This window comes from Zingiber officinale, chromosome 9B (genome assembly GCF_018446385.1).
Source record: "Zingiber officinale cultivar Zhangliang chromosome 9B, Zo_v1.1, whole genome shotgun sequence".
Lineage (NCBI taxonomy): Eukaryota > Viridiplantae > Streptophyta > Magnoliopsida > Zingiberales > Zingiberaceae > Zingiber > Zingiber officinale.
In genome coordinates this window covers 120251164-120269049 of record NC_056003.1, presented here as the reverse complement: position 1 = coordinate 120269049, position 17886 = coordinate 120251164, and the positions used below count along the sequence as shown (strand labels likewise).

General features: G+C 36.1%; 1 protein-coding gene across 1 annotated transcript; it reads left to right on the top strand.

The window, feature by feature from the left end:
• Positions 1-10598: 10598 nt before the first annotated feature.
• LOC122023975 lies at positions 10599-12926 on the top strand. Its single transcript, XM_042582443.1, has one exon. The coding sequence runs from the start codon at positions 10719-10721 to the stop codon at positions 12612-12614; it is 1896 nt and encodes a 631-aa protein (XP_042438377.1). The 5' UTR covers positions 10599-10718; the 3' UTR covers positions 12615-12926.
• Positions 12927-17886: the final 4960 nt, after the last annotated feature.

Here is a 17886-nt window from a genome sequence, read left to right as displayed (position 1 = left end):
GGGTTGGAAATGAATCCAACTTTAAACATGTCACGCCCCGGAGGAGTCCATGTCTGAAGAAATTTCGGTAGCATCTTCCCTGTACGGCGAACAATCTGAAACTTTTCTACATCCTCATATACCTCAGCCACATGCGGCTGGAATAAAAACAATAATAAAATACAACCACACAAACATCCACGCAGTTTATATATAAGTAAACAAAACAGTAATACCACGACTCGAAACCAACCCTACTCCACTACACTTCTTCTGCCGTCCAGGCAGGCATGTAGTAAAACATATCGAATAAAAATCCATCGACATCACAAAATCCATACAATGTCTATACCATCACCAGAACAAGTTTAGCATAATCTAAGTAAGAACCCCAAAAGACCAACAATATCTATGAGATCTGGAGGGACTAGCAACTGGAACTCTCTCCTGACAGCATCAACCTGAAAAATAACACTCAGCAGGTACAACTGATATGCAAAGTAGGGAAATAACATCTAGCACTAATCATGCGTACAGTCTCCTGATATAAAAGGATGAAATGCAACTGAAGTAAACAGGAGAAAAACTGTACTAACCAGGACCTGGGTATAAGGACAAACAGTCCGAGTGGCATAGAAATCCTGTATGCATGTCAAACATAGGTATCCAAACAATATGCAGCATATAAATACAGCAAACACAAACACAAGCAATAAATGCATCATGCATATGATGTCAATGATGCGTCCTGGTCACCCCTGACACCAGTCAACCATCTCACACACAATAGTGAGACAGAATGGGTATGGCTCAGGATGTTGTCGAGTACACCTATCCTCCTACCCCAAATCATAAATGGGGGCGCTCAATGCTCTCATGAGGAATCCCTGCCGGCTAACACGTTGCATCATGCTACATGAGCGGACTAACGGAGCAACAAGACACACTGCCTGAATCGACCACTAACCCATGAGTGGTAGTGTGTGCAGATCCATGTAACTGGCGATGTGCTCAACAATAATGAAGCGGACTATCGCACAGCATGCAATCATGCAAATGGTGCATGACACTAACCACAAAATATCCTGAACTAATCCATATATATATAAAAGTGCACCATAGGTCATCGAATCAAATCAAAGGTACACAGAAAGTATAAAATCTAGGTCCTGAACATGGTGAAGCATCCTGAACATGGTGAAGCATGGTATATCACTACCCCTATAAGCATGTATAAGCAGGTAAGGAATACATGAAATGCAAAATAAGCAATCAATCAATCATGTAACTGGCATCGGGTAGTGATTAACCGAAACAAATAAGAGAACATAATTATTGCTACTTGTTAAATTCACTACTATGCATATCAAAGACATAAAGTCAAAAGTACCCGCCTCCGATATAAATCGAGCTAGACACCCTCTGTGTCGAAGTGCTCGTCCCGCGTCACAGTCCTGTGATACCAATGTAAATATATTTCATTTAACTACAATTCTCATAAATATCTAAATGAAATCTCTAACCCTAAATTAAGGCAAAACCCTAATTCAAAAGCACATAAACCTAATCAACATGTATCATAATCATGTTCCTTACCTAGACTCACATGATCATCTAATTAAGCAATAATGCTAGATTCGTAGACCACATCAGATATAAAATGTATCAAGATCTCTACATCATACCTTACTGCTCCTTCACCTCTCACAACCCTCTTCTGTTAATTTACAACCAGATAGGTCAATGAAGTCAGTCCCCAGTGGCGTTGTTGTCGGATCCCAGTAGCCAGAGCCGCTGCTGGAAACCTAGAAAACCCACCAGAAAACCCCCTTCCAGTTGTAATCCCTCACTGAACATAACAGGAAGAGATCAAAATTCCAACTAAATATAGATTCTTATCCCAACTTCAATCCAGCACTCCCTTACCTACAAGATCGCCGGAGATCAGAGAGTAAGACAAATAAGGATCGACCACTGATACTAGGGCACAGAGGAAATGGCACGGATGGTCTGCTCGGTGTCCCTGTCGGCTGCACCTTGGCTGGCGTCGGCGGCCTGGTGGATCCAATCTAGGCACGGGAGAGGGCAGATCAAGAGAGACCGGTGAGGAAATGCTCTGTCGTGATGCGTCTGTGCGGAGGTGACCGAGGGGGGTGGCCGGCGCTAGGCCTCGGCCGTCGGCTGTGGCGGCGCTGTCACTCGGCGGAAATGGCGGAGCAATATGGCTAGGGCAGAGGAGGAGAGGGGTTCAGCTCGGGAAGGTGGCTCGACCGGGGGGCGTTGGATCGGTGTCGGTGCGCAGAGAAGAAGAGAAGCGGCGCCGGTTGGTGGAGCAGTTAGGGCAGGCTCGGGGAATCAACGCAAGGAGAGAATCGGCACGCACGAGTTCGCGGGGGAGAAAGAAAGAAACGGAGGAGAAATAAAGAAAAAGAATAAAAGAAAAAGGAAGAAAATCAAACATTTCCTCTTTAAAACGGGGTAGCCTAAACAGGCTTTTCCGGGCCTCGTTTTCATCCCGGTTAACTCGTCCATACGAGCTCCGAAAAATTCTCGAAAAAATTTCAAAATTTTGAAAAATTCCCTTATTAATATTCGCCTATTTTCGGTATTTTATAAAACACATATGTCTAGTTCGTTAATATTCATGAGCAGTATTCTTGAAGAGTATTCGGGAAAAACATTCGTGATAACGTTTGTGAACAACATTCGTAAATAACGTTAGTTAACAACATTTGTGACCAGTGTTCTTGTGAATAACATTCATGAATAATATTTATAAGTCATGTCCATCAATAAAACTCTTATTAATGTGTTAAATAAACAAAAAAATAATAAAATGAACAAATAAATTTACATTATCAAACTTAACAATTTAGTTTAAAATGTAAAAGTTTCAAATAATTAAACAAGTTTGAATTGAGAGTTTGGTGACATCTAAACGAAGTAAGCTCAAGTTTAATTTGAACCAAGCTCAAACTCAAAAAAATCAAGTCAAACTTGAACATTCATTTTAATAGTTTAGTTCATTTTACACTCTATTTGATTTAGCTTGATATCAAACAAGTTTGGTCCCCTCGGGACGGTCTGGTGGCTAGCACATGAGGTGTTGCCACCACAGCTAAGGTAAATGTGTTCCTTATGTGCTAATCATTATTCGCCTTTTGCCACTTTGATATCGGATAAATTTAAATATCATAAAACTTGACTCAGCTTAGTTTAGCATACAAATTTGAACAAGCTTAATAAATATATAATCAAGTTTGAACCCAACTAAATTTGAATACCATAAAACTTACTCAGCTTAGTTTAACAAAGCTTAATAAATATATAATCAAGTTTGAACCCAACTAGACTTAGCTGGCTCGTTAAAATTGGTATATGGGTGAATAATATATATATTTTTAAAAAAATATGTATTTTGAAAATACGCTAACTAATTCAAATATTCAGCGGGGAGTTAATGGTTCATTTTAATTAATTCCATTTATAAGAATGAATTTAATATGAAGAATAATAATAAATAAAAGCTAAGTGACATAATGTATTTAGAGTCATCAATTTAGATTGGACCCGTCGGATTGATCCGTCTCGTCAAACTTCCACATTGATTGTGTCTTTCGATGCTTGGATATTCTTTGTGGTCACTCTAAAAAAAAAAGGATAATTTCATCATCTTATCGTTGTCATATCATCTCTTGAACCAAATTCTATGCTGACTAGATTATCTGATCTTCTATTTTTTTTTTCTTTAATTCAGATATCCAACTCTTCAAACTGATTAATCCTAGAAGTATCTAATCTTCTAATACGGTAAAATGATTCACTCACCCTAGCACCCCAAAATAACTTATCTTCTAACTTATATTGTGGTTGTCCGAAACTATGGTCAATCAAATATTCAGCTTTTCAAAAGTATTTTTCGATGTTATTTTTGAAAAATATTTTTAAAATAAAAAATATTTTGTTTAAAAATTGGAAGTCCCATATAAAAAGAATTGAGACTCCCTAAACTTTAAAGCTATGTTTTTTCCTCTAAAAATTACTTGGAACTTTTAACTTTATGTTAGGACAGTGTGCTTGCCTAAAAAGATTAATATGCAACAAAAATTATATATATAAAAAAATAAGCACAAGAAACACTAAGATTTTACGTGATTCAGAACCTCCAATTCTTACTCCACGACCTAAAGTCCCTACAGTATCACCATTATATTTTCTCCTTGTCAGACACCTTCTAGAGGTGGCGAAATCTCTTACAAATATGTTCTTTTACAAACAACACAAAATAAATACAAATATATAAATGATATTGAATGCAATCAAAATAAACGAGTTTACACAATAGAACTTAGCTTTGATCGTGTTATGGTTACTTGGAATTGCATCTTGAAAGTATGGAATGAGCAGCATTTACCCCCATCAATCAAGTTCCCTGATTGATTGTAAAATATTCTATTTGTTCGAACAGTGTCATCAGTCGAGATCAGTCGACTGTTAAAACACAACAAACGATTGATCACACCGTTGTTAGTGCAAGTAGAACCAAAGTTATGTTTTGATGTATAATAGAAGAGTTTAAAATTAGATTATGTATGATCTAATGTATTTATCAAGTGTGCAAGTGTAAGGAACTTGATAAGAAAAGACTTGGTAGGTCAAATAACCATAGTCCATATACTAAGCAGAAGGTAAAAGCCTAAGTAGATCAGTGGAACCAAGACACTAAGTAGTGAAAGACTTAGTAGGTCAAGTAGACACCAAGCACAAAGGATAAAGTCATAGTGGGTCAGTGAGACCAAACACTAGGTAGCAAAAGTCTTAGTAGGTCAGGTGAATAAATACTAAACAGAGGAAACCCTAATGGGTCAGGAAAATCGAACGTTAGGTAGCATATGTCCTAGTGGGTCAGTAGGCAACTAGACTAGACAATTGCTAACTAGACAAAGTAAACTCAAAGAAACTTCCTAACATATAAGGTAGGGAGGAGAGAATCTCCTTTCTGGGATAAGGGTAGTTTGTAGTTAGGCACAAGCATGAAGAAGAAATCACTTGATGTTTCAAAGTCAAGGTGGATAATTACAATGGTCAAAAGCATAGTTTTTTTTATCTATAATGTATTTGTGGACTAACTATGTATTGCAGAAAGCTTACTAATCAGACTTGGAAGGCCAAACTGATCGAAATCAGGTTTGGGTGACTTGATGTCAGAGTGACTTGAAGATAAGATCAAGTCAATTTGAATGAGTTGGCTAGAGATCCAAATCAGCCGGGCTTTCAAGCAATCAGAGATGGTACGAGTAATCGGAAAAGTGTTATGTTACCTAGATCCAATTTGTTCATGCATGAAGTTAATAGCTGAGTCAACAAAGTTTGGGCAAACAAAGTTGGGTCCAGGTGACATGATTAGTGCCACATCAGCAACTAGGTAGATGTCCATAAAAGGAAGCCAAGAGCTCATGTCCACGACTACTAAATGCATACACAATTGATCTCATATGAAAAGATACTAGTTACACTATCCAAAATTTCTCATCACTCAAAGTTTTCATTAAGCAGCCTTATTTCAAGTTCAGTAGTGTTATTAGCTGCCTATATTCTATTATATCTCACTTGTATTTGATTTATGTTCACATATCATATATATCTCATCAAATACTGTAAGAGGTTTCTCCACCTCCAGAATAGTTCTAGAAATGAGAAGATTAGAGTTGTTATTCGGGACTAGTCCACCTAAAGGATAAATACATAGTAGAGTAGCAACATTGAGGGGTTAAAACCACATTAAATAAACATGTCTCCGTATGCGTGTTATTCCGCTGCATTATACTCTATGTTTATTTCATTGAATTATACTTTGTGTTTATTTACTTATTTAATTTTTGTTGTATTATACCCCTTTTAAAATCACTATGATTTATTAAAAAAACACATACGTTATTCACCCTCTTTAATGTCATCTCAATCCTATAACTACAAGCCCCCTTAAACCTTAAACTCAAGTTTAGGGTTCATCAGTTGATTGTTAACACTCAAAAGCCAATTGATCACACCATAACAATGCTTGAAATCCCCTTAAACTCCAAATTCATGATTTCAAGTTATCAATCGACTGGTAACCTATATTAGTCGACTGATATCTTTGTTTCAACATTTCTAAGCTTGAACTCTCACTTTGTCCAGTATATGATTACCTTCAACCTACCAGAACTTTCTCTACCTAGCATTTGATCAACTTTGACTTGTTAGAGTTGTCAAATATCTAGTCCTCTTTGACTAGTTTAGACTTTTATTTTCATGTTTTTAACATCCAATCAACCTTGATCTGCCAAAACTTCACCATTGCTAGACATCTAATCCTCTTTGATCAGTTTTGACTTCCCATCTCATGCCTAACATTCGGTCCTCCTTAATCTATCATGTCTTTACCATTGTGATACATTTGATCCTCCTTGACCTATTTTGACTTATTGACTCATGCCTAACATTTGGTCCTCCATGACCTATTAAGACTTCACTTCTTGTATCTAACACTTAGTCCTCCATGATCTATTAGGACTTCACCCAACATTGTTACATATTCGATTACCCATAATCTACTTGGATTTCTCTCATGGCAACTCTCTGTTCTACTTTTAATTGTCAAGTGTTTGGTTAACTATAACTCACTCAAACTTCACCTGTGTCAATTCCCTATTGAACTTCCAATTGCCAAATATTTGGTTAATCATGATCCACTTGGATTTTACCCTTACTATCTTTTTGTTGGACTTCCAACTGCTAAGTGTTTGATCAACCATAATCCACTAGGATTTTTCCACTATCAATTATCCGGGCAATATTAATCTACTTGACTTTTCACTCAACCATCAAATATCGAAAGCCAAACCAATCTTAGTCAAACTTAACCCGAGGTCTATTGTACCAACAATCTCTTCCTCCAACAATCTCTCCTTTTACTTGACATCTCGCTTTAATCATCAAATATATTTATTAAATATTGAAATCCAACAATATCTCCAACTAAGGCTTGGTTAGCCTTGATAGAGGTCGATTGTACTTATAATATTTTCTTTTTTAATGTTGGACAATATATTTAAGTTAGGCTAATCCATTAGTCAACATCTCATATCTAAAAGATTCTATAAATTATTGTCAAACATGGAGATATTAGCTAATGTGTTAGCTTAACGAATGAGGGAGGAGAATGAAATTTATAGAATCTTTTTTTATGTATGTTAACGGAGAGAATGAGAGATTTAAATTAGGACATCATGACTTTAATACCACTTGTTATGATAATTTTTTTTTATATATTTTCATAATGGTATGATATTGTCCACTTTGGGTCTAAGCCTTGATGGATTTATTTTTGGACTCTACCTAAAATGTCTCATATCAAAGAGATATCTTCTATCTTATAAACTCATGATCTTTTTAGGTAAAGTAGTTTTTCCACCAAATGTCCAGTCATCCTTGACCCATTTGGATTTCCTCGTGCCAAGTATTCGGTCAATCCTTTGACCTACTTGGGCTTCCTGACACCAGGTGTCCGGTCAACCTTGACCCACCTGGATCTCCACGTGCCTAGTTTCACTCACCGAGTCTTTCTATTCGCCTAGTTTCACTAACTAGGACTTTTCATCTGTCTGGCTTCACTCACCAGGACTTTTCATCTGCCCCGCTTCACTCACCAGGGTTTTCACCTAGCTTCACTCATTGGGATTTTTCCACTACCCAACTTCACTCACCGAGACTTTCACCTACCTAGCTTCACTTACTAGGTCTTTCACCTGGGTTCACTTACCAGGATTTTCCAACTGCCTAGCTTCACTCACTAGGTCTTTCACCTGTCTTCACTCACCAGGATTTTTCAACTGCCTAACTTCCAGTTAGGACTTTCCCAGTTAAGTATCTGGTCAACCCTTTGACCTACTTGACTGGTCTTCACATCAGACTGGTCAAACCTTGACCAGAGGGGAATTGCTCCAACAATCTCCCCAATCGGTCGATTGCTCCTGCAATCTCCATATATTGTCAAACATTGAAACCCAAATATCAAGACTCAAGCTTAAGTCAACTCAAGCTTAGTTAACCTGGTCAACATTGACCCAGGGATATTGGACCAACATTTTTTAGGTACAAAAAGTCTAAAAATAAGTATAATTCCTCTTAAATTCAGCACTTTAAACTAGAATCGTGTATATTTGCTATCAAAATTACCCCTCATATTTTTAGGTATAAAAAGTTCAAAAATGAGTGTAATTCCTGTTAAAATTAAGTATTTTTTACTAAAATCATATATATATTCTATCAAATTAAGCACGACTTTCTAATTGTCTCTCAGATTTTTTAGATATAAAAATCTAAAAATGAGTATAATTACTCTTAAATTCAGCACTTTAAATTAGAATCGAGTATATTTTTTTATCAAAATTATCCTCATATTTTTTAAGTACAAAAAGTCTAAAATGGGTATAATTTCTGTTAAATTCAATACTTTAAACTAGAATCAAGTATATTTTTTTATCAAATTGAGCACGATTTTTTTTCTATTTAATATAATTTATCCTAAATTCAGCATCATTTAAAGAAAATCTAGTATATTTTCCATCCAATTGAGCACAATTTAAAGAACATCTAGTATATTTTCTATCCAACTGAGGTGGAAAAAGAGTCGTGCTGAATTTGATAGAAAATATATTAGAGTGTAGTTTAATGTGCTAAATTTAAGAATAATTATATTTTTTTAAATTTTTCTAGTTAAAAATATTAAAAATAATTAAATAAATTAATATTTATTATATTTAACCGAAGAGTGAAAATAAATATTTTTATCAATAGAACTGCATACAAAAAGTTTGAAAATTTACATGTAGTCTCTAATTAGAAACAAAAGTTTGCTGGTGAGGGTTTTTCATAAAGCTGTATCTTATCTATCTTGCACAAAATACGTAGATGGAACTTACGATAACAGGACGATAATGATTCGTTTTATATTTCCATCTATTTTTTTTTTAAGAGTAATATTTTTGTTTGATAGAAAATTAAAAGGTAACCTTTTATCATATAGTTAAAAAAAAAAACTCAAACAATAGTGTAATGGTCTGATCTCCCAATGGATAATTAAGGGAGATTGGAGAAGAGTACTTTTGATAAATTAATAAATGGTTTAATAATTAAAAAATAGAGTACATAATTTAAATATTTAAAAATATAATTCAAATTAATTTAATTCAATGAAATTAGTCATAGACGTGGATAGCATTGAAATTAATACACAAAATATTAATGGATTGGACAGATTAAAATTAATTTTAATAACTTTAACAATTAGTCATATAACAATTTTTTTTTTTGACTAGTCTAATTAAGCTTCAATGACTAAACCCATGGCAGCATGAAATTACACAAATTTTATTTTTTTAATAGCAAAATAACATGGCTGAGAATAAATATACACGATATATTATTATAAATAGATAAATTAATTATATTAATAATCAATAGAGGAAATAAGAATAATAAATTTATTTTAAAATTTAAAATGTAAATAAAAAAGAATTGGATAAAATAAAATAAAATCTAGAAAATCATTTATCATAATTTGAAAAAGTCACCCTAATATAAAAGAAAAATATTTCTATCAGAACTGATAAAATAAAATCAAGTGAGGTAAAATCAAGCTAATCATATTGAAAATTTTTTAATTAATAATTAATTCAACTTATTTTAATCGTTATCTATTTTTATTGCCACTAGTCTTTTCAGCAATGAAATAAGTGAAGATGACACTTTGTAATTAAATGAACGATGTCTTTAATATTAATTATTTGATGCTTGTATTGAATAAGATTTAAATAAGGGTGCAGATATAGATGACCTTATATATGAATTTTATATATAAGGAAAAAGAAAAAAAAATATACTTGACTTTCGAATTGACCATTTCCACGTAAAATAAGAAAATTGAAAAAAAAAAATATTGTTTAAATTAAAATCTCTTTATTTTCATTCTCTTTTTCTATTAATCTTATTTTCATGCTCATTCTCTTCTCCTATGTTCACAACAAAAGATAAATATATTCGTTCTAGAGTCCCTATCAATTCATCCCAGGACTAATACGGAGAAGGTAAATCACGGACGACTACTAATCTTTGAAATAATGACTAACATTTATCTCAATTTTACTGAGATTCAAACTACAAACTTTATTATGACAATACTTCATACGTTAGTCAAGACTCATTCGAGAAGATCATTCTCTTCTATTAGGTAAATCAGACGCCGCTGGAGCTCAATGATGATTTATCGTTGGAGATTTTTTACTTGATTTTATTTTAATAATAATAATAATAATAATAGTATGGAATATATTCCGCGTATAAAAAAAATAACTTTTTTTTTCTAGTTTTTATTTTCGATTTTAACTTTATCGCTTTATAGCAGAATTCAATTCCCAACCCGTTATTAAAATTATCGGATTTGACGTTGCGACTACTTTACCAGCCAATTATACGGAGGATGTTCATGGTCCCACGAGTGGGACCGACCAACCCGATTGGCGGGTGGGTCACTCCACGTTGACGCAACCAAGTCGCTATCTGATTCGCTTTCGCTTTCGCTTCCGCTTGCTGTTGGAGTTGGAGAAAGGGAGAAAAAGAGACGGAGGGGAGAGGAAGAAGAACCCTAATTCGCCACCCCGACGCAGGGGATTTAGAGCTGCAGATCGAGTGAGGAAATGGCGGAGGGGATGAAGCAGATGCTAGCGAAGCCGATCCAGCTGGCGGACCAGTTGAGCAAATGGGCCGGCGATGCTCCGGCCAACAAGCAGGATTTCTTGGAGCTCAAGGGGCGGGCGGATAAACTCGCCGCTCTCCTCCGCCAGGCCGCCCGTACTGAGCTCTACGAGCGGCCAGCGCGCCGCATCATGGACGACACCGAGCAGGTTCTGAGCAAGGCTCTTGCTCTGGTCGCCAAGTCACGCAAACAAGGCCTCGTCCACCGCCTCTTCGCCATCACTCCATCCGCCGCCTTCTCCAAGATCGCCACGCAGATTGACAACTCGATCTCCGACGTCTCCTGGCTGATCCGCGTCTCCGCCCCTCCTGCCGACGACGATGACGGCGGCGGCATGTTCTATGGCCTCTGCCCCATCGCGCAGAACGAACCCATCCTCACCCTCATCTGGAGCAACATCGCCACGCTTCACACGGGCCACATGGATGCTCGCTCCGAGGCCGCTGCCTCCCTGGCCTCCCTCGCCCGGGACAACCACCACTTCGCCAAGCGCATCATCGAGGAGGAGGGGATCCCGCCGCTGCTCCGACTCCTCAAGGAGGGCAAGACGGAGGAGGGGCAGGAGAACGCCGCGTGTGCCCTCGGCCTCCTCGGCCGCGATCCCGAGAGCGTTGACCGCCTTGTCGCTGCTGGTGCCTCCTTAGCCTTCGCCAAGGTCCTCAAGGACGGGCCGATGAAGGTCCAGGCTGTCGTCGCTTGGGCCGTCGCCGAACTCACCGCCAACAGCGATTCCAAGTGCCAGGACGTTTTCGCCCAGAACAACATCGTTCGCCTCCTCGTCGGCCATCTCGCCTTCGAGACCGTCGAAGAGCACAGTAAGTACTCCGTGCCTTCCAAGACCCTGTCCATCCATTCCTTCGTGCTCGCCAACAAGCTCGCTGCTACCTCCCCTTCCACCCTCGTCGACGGCCCGGAGATGGCTCCTCTCCGGCATCCCGAAAGAGGCCAATCGAAGACCAATCAATTCCACACAGTCGTTCAATCTACCGTTGCCTCCGCCAAGATCGGCAAAGATGCCCATAGCCAGAGCAGCAGCAACGCGTCGTTGCCCTGGAAACCACAGCAGCATTCTCGAGCCAGGGAAATGGAGGATCCAAGTACCAAGGCTTACCTGAAGACCATGGCTGCCAAGGCCCTGTGGCAACTGACCAAGGGCAACGCCGACATCTGCAAGAGCATCACTGAATCCCGAGCCCTCCTCTGCTTCGCCGTGCTCCTCGAGAAAAGCACAGGAGATGTTCGATACTATTCCGCTATGGCGCTAATGGAAATAGCCCGCGTAGCCGAGCACAATGCTGATCTCCGACGATCCGCGTTCAAGCCGAATTCGCCGGCGTCCAAGGCCGTCATCGAGCAGTTCCTCCAAATCGTGGACAAGGGGGAGTTCACCGACCTACTCATTCCTAGTGTCACAGCTCTCGGCTGCTTGTCCCGGACATTCCGAGCAACGGAGACGAGGATCATAGGTCCGTTGGTTCGCCTGCTGGACGACAAGGCGACGGTGGTGATGAGAGAAGCGGTGGTGGCACTGACCAAGTTCGCGTGCACCGGGAATTATCTACATGTCAGCCATTCCCAGGCCATAATTGACTCCGGCGGAGCAAGGCACCTTGTCCAGCTAGTCTACCTCGGCGAGCAGGTGCAGCTTGAAGCTCTGATTCTTCTTTGTTACATCGCCAAACATGTGCCCGACAGCCAGGAGCTGGCGGACGCTGAGGTTCTCAACACGCTCTCCTGGGCTTACAAACAATCGCACTTGGTTCAGGATGAGAGGGTGGACGAGCTGCTGCCCGAGGCCAAGTCTAGGCTGGAGCTCTATCAAGCAAGGAAGCTGTGAGTATGGCCTTTGTTCTTGTTTCTGATCACCGTGTGACTTTGCTCCCGCGGATTTGATTTGAAATGCAGAAAGAGAATTGCAACGCAAGACATAAAATAGAATAGACCCAATAGAATTCGAGCTTATTCATACATTGGGCTATCCTTTCTGATCAAAATGTGTGTGTATATTAGATTCCTTTCTCTTTTTCTCTATTGTATTGATACAAATTTTAGAGCCGGAGTTTGTAGTGGACCAGATGTTATGTGATTTGGTATTTAATCCTTTGTTTAGTGTTGATATTAATAAATGGAAATAATGTGTTCCTTGTTATGCTGTATTTAATTAATGATGAAGCTTTGGATTTTATTGCTTTTTTTTTAAAAAAATGTTAATACATAAATCATAACATGATTTCGTCATCTATTTGTATTTAGGTACAGATTAAAAGGGCGCCTTAAATTTTATAAATCATTAAAAGAGCGCATTTTGCTTAAAAAAAAATTAAATGAGCTTTGTTCGCATGATTTTATTCTCAAATTATTCTTTGACCCGTGATATTGTAAAAGTTATGAGTAGGTAGCTTCTAGAACGTAGTTAATGGGAGTTTAAGATTTCAGGTTTAGGATTTAAGATTTATATTATATATAATTAAACATATAAAAATTATTTAGTAATTAAGATTTAGGATATTTAAATATTATTATATTAAGATAGCTTCCACAACTTTTTAAAATTATTTTGATGATGTTTAAATAATTTTAATCAAATTAATAAATAATTTTTTTATATAATAATGTTTAGATATCCTAAATCCTAAATTCATACTAAATAAGGTGTAATAACTATCCAATAATTTATATATATATTGTAACAACTATTGAATAATTACCGGTGACTTTTATATAATATAAATCTTAAATCATAAATGTACTCTAAATATATTGTAATAATTATTAGATAAATTTATTTATTTTTTTTCAAATAAACAAGGAGGCTTAGTTAATTCCTAATTTAACTGTCCAATATACTTTATATTTAGTTTTGTCTGTTAGTATATCAGTTAAATTTTATATTAAAAATTCATAATGTAATGTGGTAAAAGATGATTCGCTTATCTAACATCTCTGTCAATGACTCTCGCTAATTCATCCTTAGATCAATATGAAGGAGGTAAATAACGAATAATTATTGAAGATGATCAAAGTATGAGAAAAGACATATTCGAACGCGTCAAATTTTGATCTGAAAAATTTATACGATAATATCCTATATCTCAACTATCACACTAGTCATTAGTATAGACGATCAAAGTATGAGAAAAGATATGTTCGGACATGTTGATCCGAAAATTTTATACATAATATCTTATATCTCAACCATTCACTGTTTCGAGTAGGAAAAAAAAAATCGATAACTTAATGTCATCGTGGCTAGTTGTCACTTAATTCCTATATTGGATGCATAAGTAAATATGATAACTTTCACATGGCCAAAAAACTTAAATAATCTCTCTCTACTTAAAAGTCATATTACTTATCTCTCAATGGACGTTATTTATGATTCCTCTCCTTTTCATTCTCTGTCTTTGCCTACGATATCTACTTCAATCATAATGCTCTTCTCTGTAGTCCTTCTGATACATCACATCATCATTTTTTTTCTAATTTTATGGACATTAAACCATCATATCATCAATTAATCTTGGTCAAGTCCAGTAATATATATATATATCTGTGTATTATCTCCAAGTCTCGGACGACTTGTGAGTTGTGTCTTATCCATCAAAATATCGATCATACTCCTTCCTTGCTTTAAGTCCCTCTAACCATTCTTATTCAAGTCTTAATCACAAGATGAATATCTATTCACCCCCTCCAGCATAATGACAATCCAACGCATGATCCCAACAATGCATAGGTGATACTATCCGTTCACAATGTTTGAGGAAGACCAATGTATTGATGGGATGCATTCGTGATAATTCCTATATCGGATGCATGGGTAAATATGAACAATTATAACGTGGCCAAAATAAATTAAATAATCTCGTGAAGCTGTGTTTGCGATTCCTCTCCTTGTCATTCTTTGTGTCTTTGCCTAGGATGTCTACTTCAATCATACTTTAATGCCTTTCATCTTATGGTCCTTCAAATACATCACACCATCCTATGGACCATTATATCATCAGCTAACTTTGATCATGTTAAGTAGTCTCTATATGTATGTATTATCTCCAAGTCTTGGACAACTTATGTACACGTATCTATCCATCAAAATATTGATGATACCCTATCTCCAAAGGTGTGATTGCACTAACATTTCTTCCTTTCTTTAATTCCCTCTACGCATTCTTATTTAATTCTTAACCGATAACAGTAAAGTATCACAATTATAATCAATAACTGACTATTTGGCTCAAAGATGATGTTTGAAATTTGTTTTGAAAATACGATTTTATGTTTCATTGGGGTTACTATATTTAAACTTGGTATTCAGAACAAGGACTTAGACTTGATACATAATAATTGAAACTTTTGTCAAGTTTTTTAGTTTGTCGATTTTGAAAATTAAGATGAATTTTCATTAAGAAAAAAATTATGTTAGATGAGCTTGAAACAAAACCAGTTTACAATATTTCATGATTTTTCAAAGTTTTGTGCAATTGTATACACATTTTTGAATTTGACATGAATGTGCAGTTTAGAGCACAATCAACTGAATCAGGTGATATGATCATTCGACTAGCTCAAGGATCATTGAATTGGTACCTAGTTAGAGTTGACTAAATTAGATCAAAAGTTTAGAATTGAAACTTTCAAAAAAAAAGGAAGGAGAAATTTTGATAATAGATAGACGACTTTCCTCTAATTTGTCTACCAGATAAATCTAGAGCATATATAACTTATGCATACTTAGAAGTCAACCTCCAGAATATTTATCTCTATTGGGAGTTATTTATCCAAATGGCTTGACCATTGCAACACACCTGTGGAGTGACTTTCAACTTGTTTTGATTGTATTTAAATTGTATATTCCATTTACTTACTTGGAGGATTAGGAAAACAACTTAATGATGAAATTTATGAATTTACATTGTTTAGTAATTTTTTTTTATGTATGTCAACGGGAAAGATAAAAAAAAAATCAAATTAGAAACTTTGTTAAATGTTTTTTTAATTCCTAGCTCTAGGCGAAACTTAGGAGTAGAGTCACCCTAACATAGGTCATTATTTTATTTTATGATTAATCTAAACATATTATAAAATATATAAGAGAATGTTAATACAATCAAGCTAATAATAACCGTAATTGATCATAAGTTTTGATATTTAAATAAAAAATTTAAGTTAGAGAGTTTCATATGATCTTTGTGTATAAAATTGTGCAAGACTTGGTGGGAATACACATGAAGATGACTTGACATCGCCAAGGCAATGATGACTCAATGTCTCAAACTCAAGGTCTAAACAGCCTCGGTCCTAACAATCAGGAGGCCCAGGGCGAAACGATCAAAATAGGTCTTTAATTTTTTTATAAAGTAAAAATTATTTATAATGATTTCTTCTATTTTTTCTAGATGTAAAATCATCTATAATATTATTAATTTTAAGATTTTTTAAAATCTTTTTTTCAATAGATAAAATTACAATCCATTTAAAACCGTGCTCGTGCTGGTGAAGTGGTAAAGGCGCACTCTCACTATGATATTATCGTGGAGTCGCCGATAAAAAGGAGAGCAAATAAAAATGAAAAGAGAAGGCTAAAAGAAAAGTGATGTAATTGTAAAAAAAAAATATGAGAAGTAGAGAATATGAAAAAGGAGAGAGTGCTGGCGGAGATTGCAATTTACTCGAGCTTGTCTGCTTATGCCGTTGTGCGGCGGCGGAAAAGCAGGTGCAAATAATTAATATATATATAAATTATATAAACATTTACAAGTTGTGGGCCCCTCCAAAAGCACGAGATTGTGCAGCGACGGAAGAGCAGGTGCACAGTGCAAGGTTTACAAAATTCTTAAAACAATATATATATATATTTAGAATTGTGGGCCCCTTCCAAACTTGGGGCCCTGATGTAATTGTAAAAAAATATGAGAAGTAGAGAATATGAAAAAGGAGAGAGTGCTGGCGGAGATTGCAATTTACTCGAGCTTGTCTGCTTATGCCGTTGTGCGGCGGCGGAAGAGCAGGTGCAAATAATTAATATATATATAAATTATATAAACATTTACAAGTTGTGGGCCCCTCCAAAAGCACGAGATTGTGTAACAACGGAAGAGCAGGTGCACAGTGCAAGGTTTACAAAATTCTTAAAACAAAATATATATATATATATATATATATATATATATATATATATATATATATATATTTAGAATTGTGGGCCCCTTCCAAACTTGGGGCCCTGGGCAATCGCCCAGGACGGCCCGGCCTCTGGGCCGGGGCTCAATCTAAATAGATTAGAGAAGAATTGTATAAGACATTTGAGGGTTGCAGAATAGAATTGTACGAGACATTTGAGTATTGCAGAATAAGAAGCATTGTAGTGCATCTCAATTGGAGGCAAAGTAGGTAGGCGTAGCATAAAAAAATGGCATAAGCAACAAGTCAAAGGGTTTGATGCATTTGAAGGATGAAAAGTCTGAAGAGAGATAGCCTCATAGCAAAGGAGTTGCATGGTAAATTCATAAGTGAGTTGAGAGAATTGTACCTCAAAAAGAGTATTCAAATTAGATATAGACATGACCATTAAAATACTTGTAGTTAATTATCCACTCAACTAAAAAAGGTCTTTAGTAAATTAGCAATTGAGCTGACTAAGTAATTGATTCAAGTGAATCAACTAACAAATAGAATATTTGTGTCATGGTTGAGTTTAGTCAACTAATGAGGCGCTCCAATCGATTAATGGCAGCTGAGTTGACTAGGCAGTCAACTCATGCTAGCCAGCGAACCAATAAAATTGTTTTAATTTTTCTGCAAACTAATAAACTCCTATAACCCTATACCATATGTTTAAGAAACTTTTAGTAAACTTGCAAAGACATACAAATGCAATGCCCCCCATTTGTCGCCTTCAACTATCCTCTCAAGAAAAATTATTTTTCTATGATCTAACATTTGCTTTCAAAATTATTTAAAAATTCAGAACTAGCTTTTGGCATCTTTAAGACGACTTACATTTTATATATATATATTCAGAATAATTTCTCAATTATTCAAAATTGATTAAAACCTTCTGGATAGCAAAAAAGACCAATAGAGGAATATACAATAGATGAGCATAAGGT

Bases quoted from the DNA above. Each gene is read 5' to 3' on its own strand.
- LOC122023975 (XM_042582443.1), top strand. From the start codon at position 10,719: ATGGCGGAGGGGATGAAGCAGATGCTAGCGAAGCCGATCCAGCTGGCG.